Source organism: Odocoileus virginianus, chromosome 11 (assembly GCF_023699985.2).
Source record: "Odocoileus virginianus isolate 20LAN1187 ecotype Illinois chromosome 11, Ovbor_1.2, whole genome shotgun sequence".
NCBI lineage: Eukaryota > Metazoa > Chordata > Mammalia > Artiodactyla > Cervidae > Odocoileus > Odocoileus virginianus.
The window spans coordinates 44,111,394-44,121,823 of NC_069684.1; the positions used below are offsets into that span (position 1 = coordinate 44,111,394).

Sequence of the window (10,430 nt, forward strand, 5' to 3'; positions counted from 1 at the left end):
GGATCTTTATGAACCAAGGACTGAACCAGTGTCCCTGCATGGGCAGGTGGATTCTTAACTGGTGGACAACCAGGGAAGTCTCACTATTTTCTTATTTTTTAATTGACTTTATTAAATGACTCATGAATTAGGCAGCATCCCATCTAACAAGTAGAAAAGTGCTTTTCAGTCAGTTTCTAATAATTAAAAAAAAATATTTATTTATTTTCAGTTGCATTGAGTCTTCATTGCTTCATGCAGGCTTTCTTTAGTTGCAGTGGGTGGGGCCCACTCTCTAGTTGCAATGTGTGGGCTTCTCATTGCAGTGACTTCTCTTGTTGTGGAGCATGGGCTCTAGAGTACTCAGGCTTCAGTAGATGTGGGCTTCTCTTATAGCTCAGTTGGTAAAGACTTTGCCTGCAGTGCAGGAGACCCGAATTCGATTCCTGGGTTGGGAAGATCCCCTGGAGAAGGCAATGGAAACCCTATCCAGTAATCTTGCCTGGAGAATCCCATGGACAGAGGAGCCTGGCAGACTACAGTCCATGGGGTTGCAAGAGTCAACCCCCATCCCAAACTACTTTATTTGATGTGATTTGTTTTTTGTTTGTTTGTTTGTTTTTGGGTTTTTTTGTGATTTGTTAATTAAACAAATATTAATAAAGTTTTCATGTATGCCCATTACATTACTATGAGATAAAGAATGTGAAGTGTGTCATCAGAATAGAAAACCCAAATTTGGTAGTCAGGGAAGGCTTTCTGGAAGAAATGACATCTAACCCAAAGGATGGGTAGAAGTTATCCAGGTAAAGAGGGGAAGGAAGAGTGTTCCAGTCAGCGGGAACAATAAGAAATGTTGGAAGAGCTGAAATTTAATTATGCAGGAGCCCACAATGACGGCGGCAGGAAATGTGAAAAAGCTGTAAAGATGGGCAGGGGCCTTGGTGTCAGGTTAAGATGTTTAGACTTTATATTAAGGTAAGATGAGGGCATTAAACATTTTAAGGAGGGACGTGCCCATGACCAGATTTTAGTTTTAGAAAGATTATTCTTTCTAAGGGTGGAAGCCTATAAGGAGCTAAGGGAGGTCTAAAAGTATTTAGGGAGGGTACCATTGTAAGGTTTTAAGGATAGTGACAAGGTGAGATATGCATTTTAGAAGGAGTTCTAAAAGGTATAAATGGTTAACTAACTGGTGACCCAGAGGAAGCAGTGTCCAGTTGAGAGTCAAGACCTCCACCATGTCCCACCTTTGCTTTCTTTGCCAGTGCTGCAGCCAGCCCCTGAAACTGAATCACACCATGGAGGCCTCCCAGGAACCTGGAGCTTTGATGTTCATCTCAGCTCAGGGAGAGACAAGAGAAACACAGGAGGGAGGTCCTCCCTCCAAGGAGGAGGCAAACCTTGAAAATCTACAGGATGGTGCCTTTTGCAGGACTCCTCACCCACCCAGTGGTGGGACGTCCTGGGACTATTCCAACTTCACCCTGCTTGGGAGGTTGGAGCCTCGGAGGAGTCTTGACAGCATCCAGAAGACTATTAGGGACAGTTTTGACATCTTCTCTGGTGAAACAGAGGTGGACCACCCATTGTGTGTGGACTGTACTGACTATCTTTTAGAGGTACTGGACACTGAACTCGCCACCACAGAATCTGACGTTCAGAACTACAAATGCTGTTTGGAGACCAGGGAGGGGATGAGTGAGGATGAGAGGGAGATGCTGCAGGAGAAGCTGAAGGGCCTGGAGCTGGAGGAAGCAAAGCTACTCCAAGAAGTGGCAGAGGTCGAGAAGAACCAAGAAAGGGTAGCAGCCGATCTCGAGGCAGCCCAGGCAGAGACTAAGATGCTGGAGCAGCAGGAAAAGCAGTACTGGAAGGACTACAGTAAACTGAAATGGCAACAATTAGAACTACATGAGGAGCTGAGCAGTGTGGAGATGCGACTACAGTACGCCCAGATCCAGTGGAACAAGTTGGAGAAAACCAACGTCTTTAATGCCACCTTTGAGATCTGGCATGACGGCCCCTTAACCATCATCAATAACTTCAGATTGGGCCGCATCCCCACTGTCCCTGTGTGCTGGAGTGAGATCAGTGCGGCCTGGGGACAGACGGCCTTGCTGCTCCTTTCCCTGGCCAATACCATTGGACTGGAGTTTCAGAGGTACCGACTCATCCCCTGCGGAAACCACTCCTATCTGAGATCTTTAACAGATGACTGTGCCGAGTTGCCATTGTATTCTGGTGGGAAGCAGAATGTTTTCTTACACAACAAATTTGATCAGGCTATGATGGCTTTCCTGGACTGCATGCAGCAGTTCAAGGAAGCAGCTGAGAAGGATGAGTCGGGTCTCTGTTTGCCCTACAAGATTCATGTGAAGAAAGGCCTGATGGAAGACCCTGGAAGCAGCAGTGGATTCTATCCCATCAGAACCCACTTGAACACGGAGGAGGACTGGACAAAGGCACTCAAGCTCATGCTTATAAATTTTAAGTGTAGTCTCACTTGGGTCTCCTTAAGGTATGGTCAAAAATAACTTATTCTATGAAGGGGAGATGATTTTTTTGATTTAATATGTTTTATTTGTGAAAATGTTAGCAGATAAAATTTAAAACTGAAGCATGTGTGTTTATATATTTCTGGTTGTGCTGGGTCTTCGTTGCTGCGCGTGGGCTTTCTCTAGTTGTGGGGAGCAGGGGTTACTCTTGACGGTGCTCGGGTTTCTGATTATGGTGGCTTCCTTCCCCTGTTGTGGAGCACAGGCTCTAGGTACATGGGCTTTATCAGCTGTGGCTCTCGGGCTCGGTAGTTGCGGCTCATTGGCCCTAGAGCACAAGATCAGTAGTTGTGGCCCATGGGTTTTTGTTGTTCCTTGACATGTGGCATCTTCCTGGATTAGGGATTGAACCCATGTCCACTGCATTGCACCACCAGGGAAGTCTTATAATATGTTTACTTTAAAAACTAATGGCCACACAGGCTCTAATTTAAAATTATTGTTCCGAGCAACCCCAAAGTTATTGCTGTCTTCCCCAGCACGTTTGTCCTCTCTCCCATTTTTCCTAAACATTCAAAAGGACAAAGATTAAGTCACAAGATGACAAGACTATTTCTCCATTAAAATGGAATAAAGATTGCAGAAAAAAACTTGAAATGGGTGGTGGGAGGTGGTGATAAGAGGATGGGGTATTAAGGAGAAAGGTGCTGACGTGCTCAATCGTGGCCGACTCTTTGTGACCCCATGGACTGTAGCCCTCCAGTTTCCTCTGTCCACGGAATTTTCCAGGCAAGAATACTGGAGTGAGTTGACATTTCCTTCCTCAAAGGAGAGAGGTGGAGGTCTTTAATTTTTTATGAGGAAAGTACTTGGGCCATTGTCTGTAGAACTTTGGAGTCAGGAGGTGAATATTAAAAGATAATTACATTTCTGCTGTGACATAGTAAGCCCTCTTCATCCCAGAAAAGCTTTCAATAAACTTCTACACTTTGTTCATTGATTTAAAGTGAGAAGTGTGTCTTTGAGCTGTGCTATTACGCTGAGACTAAACCTTAGGTGAGGGGCTGTGGATACCAGAGAAGACTGGTAGCAGTTCTACTGACCAATGCTCAGGTAAGGGTCACAAAGTGAACCCTTACAGAGAACTGAAGATTGTAAAAGTCAGAGGATTCTGCAAATTGTGGGTCTTTCCTGGTGATCCAGTGGTTAGAACGCTGTGTTTTCCCTGTAGGGGGCACAGGTTCGATCCCAGGTTAGGGAACTAAGACCCTGCGTGAGGCTGCACCATGCATTGATGCCAAGTTTTGTGTTTTTTTTTTAATCAAAATACAAAAATTTCAAAAAAGCCTATTGTGTCATGTCATTTACTCGATTCTCCATTGCTGTCAGAAGAAAGTCCCAAATTCTTACCGTAAATTTTAGCCTGGGTAACCTTTCCTTCCTGCCCCTCTAGGCTCACCTCATATTTCTCCCAGCTCCTTTCTGTTCCCAAATATGCTAACTTCACTCTCCTTCTGTCTTTTGCCCATGCTCTTCCTGTATGTTTTCTAAAATTTATTTTTGGTGTGCTAGGTCTTTGTTGCTGTGCCTGGGCTTTCTCTAATTGCAGTGAGTGAGGGCTACACTTTAGTTGCGGTGTGCGGGCTTCTCATTGTGGTGCCTTCCCCTGTTGTGGAACAGGGGTGGGCTCTAGGATGCGTGGGCTTTAGTAGCTGTGGCACAAGGGCTTAGTTGCTCTGCGGCATGTGAAATCAGGCTCAAGGATGGAACTCTCATCCCCTGCACTGGCAGGCACATTCTTTACCACTGAGACACCAGGAAATCCCTAATAGCTACTTTAGCTTAGTGGTCCAGATGATGCCTAGAAAGACCCTCATACACATTAAACATCCATCAATAGAAATCATTGTGGAAAATAAGAATAGGGAGTTGACTAATTTGTCATGGACTCAAGGCTTCCTGCGTAGCTCAAATGGTAAAGAACCAGCCTGCAGCGTGGGAGACCCAGGTTCATCCTTGGGTCAGGAAGATCCCCTGGAGAAGGGCTTGGCAACCCACTCCGGTATTCTTGCCTGGAGAATTCCATGTGAGGAGACTGGCAGGCTACAGTCCATGGGGTCGCAAAGAGTCAGACACAACTGAGCTACTCACACACACACAGATGTAATTAGGGGGCTTCCCAGGAGGTGCTAGTAGTAAAGAAACTTCTTGCCAATGCAGTTAGATGTGAGGCACAGGTTCGATCCTTGGGTCAGGAAGACCCACTGGAGGACAGCATGGCAACCCACTCCGGTATTCCTGCCTAGGAAATCTCATAGAGGAGCCTGGTGGGCTTCTGCCCATAGGGTCACACAGAGTCAGAGAGGACTGAAGCAACTTAGCATGCAAAAGTAATGGAAAACCCCTAGGAGATTAAGCTTCCTTGGTGGCTCAGATTGTAAAGAGTCCACCTGCAATGCAGGAGACCTGGGTTTGGTCCCTGGATCAGGAAGATCCCCTGGAGAAGGAAACGGCTATTCACTCCAGTATCCTGGACATGGGGTTGCAAAGAGTCGTTTTTGACTGAACGACTAACTCCTTCACTTTTACTTTCCAGCCTTCAGACCTATTTACTGGAACAAGTTAAATGCCATCTTAAAGAAATAATCAGATTAGTCTATAAATGTGGCTACATGTGGCCTTGGTTTTAAGAAGCCGACATTTTTTTTTTAAGTAGGAGATATGTATTAAAAGAAAAAGATGAGACATAACAACTGAATATAATGAGAACCCTGAGATGAAGAAAAAGGAGCCCCTGACTGCTGTCACTGAGCTGGCCTGACTCTAGCAGCTGGAGTTCTCCTAGATAACATAAATAACTTCACAGAACAAAAGAATCTCCTCACTCTGTGACTGTGATGGAGCAAGACGAGAACAAGTCTAGTCTGTCTAAGAGACAAAAACAAGAACATTTCCAAACCACACAAATGGCTAAACATTCCCCTTTCCTGCTGTGTTTCTTTTGCTTTCACATAAAAAATCAAGACAATCATAGAATTGTCCTTGCTTTTTTGACAAGTCCAGGTGAAATCCCAAGAATCCACACTTTATTGAGATGCCACCTTCATTGATTCCCTGTGGCAGCTCTTTCCCTCCTTGCAGAGAACTGATCAGTCCAAATTTATTCACATAGGTTCCCAGTCTTTGGCTGGAGGGCAGCAATCAATTTGATGAGATCCTGGCTTGAAAAAGCAAGTTCCGTTCTGTCACTCAGTCATGTCCGACTCTTTGTGACCCCATGGACTGCAGCATGCAAGGCTCCCCTGTTCATCACCAACTCCTGGAGTTTCTTCAAACTCATGTCCATCAAGTTGGTGATGCCATCCAACCATCTCATCCTCTGCTGTTCCCTTCCCCTCCTGCCTTCAATCTTTCCCATCATAATGGTCTTTTCCAATGAGTCAGTTCTTCACATCAGGTGGCCAAAGTATTGGAGTTTCAGCTTCAGGATCAGTCCTTTCAATGAATATTCAGGACTGATTTCCTTTAGGATGGACTGGTTGGATCTCCTTGCAGTCCAAGGGACTCTCAAGTCTTCAACATCACAGTTCAAAAGCATCAATTCTTTGCTGTCAGCTTTCTTTATAGTCCAACTCTCACATCCATAGATGACTACTGGAAAAACTATCGCTTTGACTAGGCAGACCTTTGTTGGCAAAGTAATGTCTGCTTTTTAATGCTGTCCAGGTTGGTCATAGCTTTTATTCCAAGAACAAGTGTCTTTTAATTTCATGGCTGTAGTCACCATCTGCAGTGATTTTGGAGCCCCCTCAAATAGTCTCTCACTTTCATTGTTTCCCCATCTATTTGCCATGAAGTGATGGGACCTGATGCCAAGATCTTGGTTCTCTGAATGTTGAGGGTTTGTGTGTGTGTGTGTGTGTGTGTGTGTGTGTGTGTGTTTGTGTGTGTGTGTGTGTGTTTGTGTGTGTGTAGCAGAGTTTTATTAAAGTGAACAGCATGGATCACAAGTCCCTTGAAAGTCTACAATCTGACAGATGGGTTAGTAGTTCTAGTGCCCCACACATTTATGAAATGGCCAAAGAGACCAAGAAAAGGTGACCCAGAAAGGAAAGTTCAGTTCACACGCTTCACCCAATTTTTGGTCGCTCTCCTCACAGGGACCTTGGGTGTCTTTTGGCATTGGCAGGTCCATATAAACCCCTGATTAGGCTCCCCTTTTGGGGGCTGCCTTCAGCCATTATGGGGCACTGAGAAACTGAAAAGCAGGGCTCATCACTTGTTTCACTCAGCACATGTCATTCATTCATACAAACATACTGTAGATTAGTCAAGTAAAGCAGAAAATGTGTATACTGAGAAAGCAAAGAGGTTAGAGCTCTGAGTGTTCTTACCTTGTCCTGAAGATCCTGGACAAGCCCCCAGGATGATAGCTTCCAGTGAATGGTGTTGGATTCATGATCTCTGAAGAGGGTTTAGCTTCAGAAACAGGGACCAGGGACCAGGCTTGATCACTCAAGAGCTTTTGTGTAGAAGTTTTATTAAAGGGAAGAAGAGGACAGAGAGAGCTTCTGACATAGACATCAGAAGGGAGATGAAGAGTGCCCCCTGAATGTTGAGTTTTAAGCCAACATTTTCTCTATTCTTTTTCACTTTCATCAAGAGGCTCTTTAGTCGTCTTTGCTTTTTGCCATAAGGGTGGTGTCATCTGCGTATCTGAAGGTATTGATATTTCTCCCGGCAATCTTGGTTCCAGCTTGTGCTTCATCCAGCCTGACATTTCATATGATATACTCTGATATATAAGTTGAATAAGCAGGGTGAAAATATACAACCTTGATGTTCTCCTTCCCCTATTTGGAACCAGTCTGTTGTTTCATGTCCATTTCTAACTGTTGCTTCTTAACCTGTATACAGATTTCTCAGGAGGCAGGTCAAGTGGTCTGGTATTCCCATCTCTTTCAGAATTTCCCACAGTTTGTTGTGATCCACGTAGTCAAGAGCTTTAGTGTAGTCAAGCAGAAGTAGGCTAAATTTGCCTGTTACTCCAGGTATCTCTTGACTTCCTACTTTTGCATTCCAGTCCCCTATAATGAAAAGGGCATCTTTTTCGGGTGTTAGTTTTAGAAGGTCTAGTAGGTCATAATAGAACTGTTCAACTTCACCTTTTTTCAGCATTACTGTTTGGGGCATAGATTTGGATTACTGTGATATTGAATTGTTTGCTTTGGAAACGAACAGAGATTATTCTGTTGTTTTTGAGATTGCACCCAAGTACTGAATTTTGGACTCTTTTGTTGACTATGATGGCTACTCCATTTCTTCTAAGGGATTCTTGCCCCCAGTAGTAGACATAGTGGTTATCTGAGTTAAATTCACCCATTCCAGTCCATTTTAGTTCACTGATTCCTAAAATGTCAATGTTCACTCTTGCCATCTCCTGTTTGATGACTTCCAATTTACCTTGATTCATGGACCTAAGATTCCAGGTTCCTATGCAATATTGATCTTTACAGCATCAGACTTTACTTCCATCACCAGTCATACCCACAACTGGGTATTGTTTTTTGCTTTGGCTCTGTCTCTTCATTCTTTCTGGAGTTATTTCTCTGCTCTTCTCAGTAACATATTGGGCACATACCGACCTGGCAAGTTCATCTTTCAGTGTCATATCTTTTTGCCTTTTCATACTATTCATGGAGTTCTTAAGGCAAGACTACTGAAGTGGTTTGCCATTGCCTTCTACAGTGAGGTGAAGTTGCCCAGTCGTGTATGCCTATTTGAGATCCCATTGACTCTAGCCTACCAGGCTCCTCTGTCCATGGCATTTTCCAGGCAAGTGTACTGGAGTGGGTTGACATTTCCTTCACCAGGCGATCTTCCTGACCCCGACCCAGGGATCAAACCTAGGTCTGCCATATTGCGGGCAGACACTTCACCCTCTGGCCACCAGGGGAGCCTGCCTTCTCCAGTGGACCACGGTTTGTCAGAGTTCTCCACCATGACCTGTCCATCTTGGGTGACCCTACGAGGCTTGGCTCATAGTTTCACTGAGTTAGATGAGGCTGTGGTCCTTGTGATCAGTTTGATTAGTTTTCTGTGATTGTGGTTTTCATTCTGTCTACCCTTTGTGGGATAGGGATAAGAGGCTTTTGGAAGCTTCCTGATGGGAGAGACTGACTGGGGGCGGGGGGCGGGTAGGGAGGGAACTGGGTCTTGTTTTGATGTCCATTCTCAGTAAATCTTTAATCCAATTTTCTGTTGATGGGTGGGGCTGTGTTCCCCTGCATTGTTTGACCTGACCCCAAACTATGGTGGAGGTAATGGTGACCCTTCCAAAAGGTTCCGTGCATGCACTGCTGCACTCAATGCCCCCAACCCTGTAGCAGGCCACTGCCGCCCACACCTCTGCAGGAGACTCCTGGACACTCACAGGCAAGTCTGGGTCAGCTTCTTGTGGGGTCACTGCTCCTTTCTGCTAGGTCCTGGTGTGCACAAGGTTTTGTTTGTGCTCTTCAAGAGTCTGTTTCCCCAGCCCTGTGTAGGTTCTGTAATCAAATCCCACTGGCCTCCAAAGTCAAATTCCCTGGGGGTTCTCAGTCCCTTTGCCAGATCCCCAGGTTGGGAAATCTCACGTGGGTCCTAGAACTTTCTTAACAGTGTGAGAATTTATTTAGTATAATTTTTCTGCAGTGTGTGGGTTTTCTCCTTGATAGCTCTATGTTGGGGTTAATGGCAACCTCCTTCAAGAGGGCTTATACCACACCCAGGACAGCTGCACCCAAAGCCCCTGCCCCTGTGACAGGCCACTTGAAAAAGCAACAGACAGCTCTAAGAGACATATTGGGAAGAATTACTGAAATTAGATCATACAGAATTTGTCTTTCTCTGTACTCCTTATTCTTTAATTTTTAAAAAGAAATAGTATAATGGTCAGGTATATATAAACCTTTTTTTTTTAAATTTGAAAGATGTCATTATCAGAAGTTTAAAAAAAGCCCCAGCTCCTCAGCTATACTACTTATAAACTAAATAGAAAGTAGATATTCTCTTTAAACTTTCATCTTATCTTCTAAAACATGGAATTAATGGTACTAATTTAATTGTGGGGGTTCACTGAAAAGATAAAATTGCCAATATCTGCTGGATCATCGAAAAAACAAGAGAGTTCCAGAAAAACATCTATTTCTGCTTTATTGACTACGCCAAAGACTTCGACTGTGTAGATCACAATAAATTGTGGAAAATTCTGAAGGAGATGGGAATACCAGACCACCTGACCTACCTCTTGAGAAACCTATATGCAGGTCAGGAAGCAACAATTAGAACTGGACATGGAACAACAGACTGGTTCCAAATAGGAAAAGGAGCACATCAAGGCTGTATATTGTCACCCTACTTATTTAACTTATATGCAGAGTACATCATGAGAAACGCTGGGCTGGAAGAAGCACAAGCTGGAATCAAGATTGCCGGGAGAAATATCAATAACCTAAGATATGCAGATGACACCACCCTTATGGCAGAAAGTGAAGAGGAACTAAAAAGCCTCTTGATGTAAGTGAAAGAGGAGAGTGAAAAAATTGGCTTAAAGCTCAACATTCAGAAAACTAAGATCATGGCATCTGGTCCCATCACCTCATTGGAAATAGATGGGGAGACAGTGGAAACAGTGTCAGACTTTATTTTTGGGGGGCTCTAAAATCACTGCAGATGGTGACTGCAGCCATGAAATTAAAAGACACTTACTCCTTGGAAGGAAAGTTATGACCAATCTAGATAGCATATTAAAAAGCAGAGACATTACTTTGCCAACAAAGGTGCATCTGGTCAAGGCTATGGTTTTTCCAGTGGTCATGTATGGATGTGAGAGTTGGACTCTGAAGAAAGCTGAGCACCAACAAATTGATGCTTTTGAACTGTGGTGTTGGAGAAGACTCTTGAGAGTCCCTT

General features: G+C 44.2%; 1 protein-coding gene across 1 annotated transcript; it reads left to right on the forward strand.

Annotated features, from left to right (window-relative positions):
• The first annotated feature begins 1,205 nt into the window (after nt 1-1,205).
• On the forward strand, nt 1,206-2,516 carry BECN2 (beclin 2). Its single transcript, XM_020870006.2, has one exon. It carries the CDS (start codon nt 1,221-1,223, stop codon nt 2,514-2,516), a length of 1,296 nt encoding a protein of 431 aa, XP_020725665.2. The 5' UTR covers nt 1,206-1,220.
• Nucleotides 2,517-10,430: the final 7,914 nt, after the last annotated feature.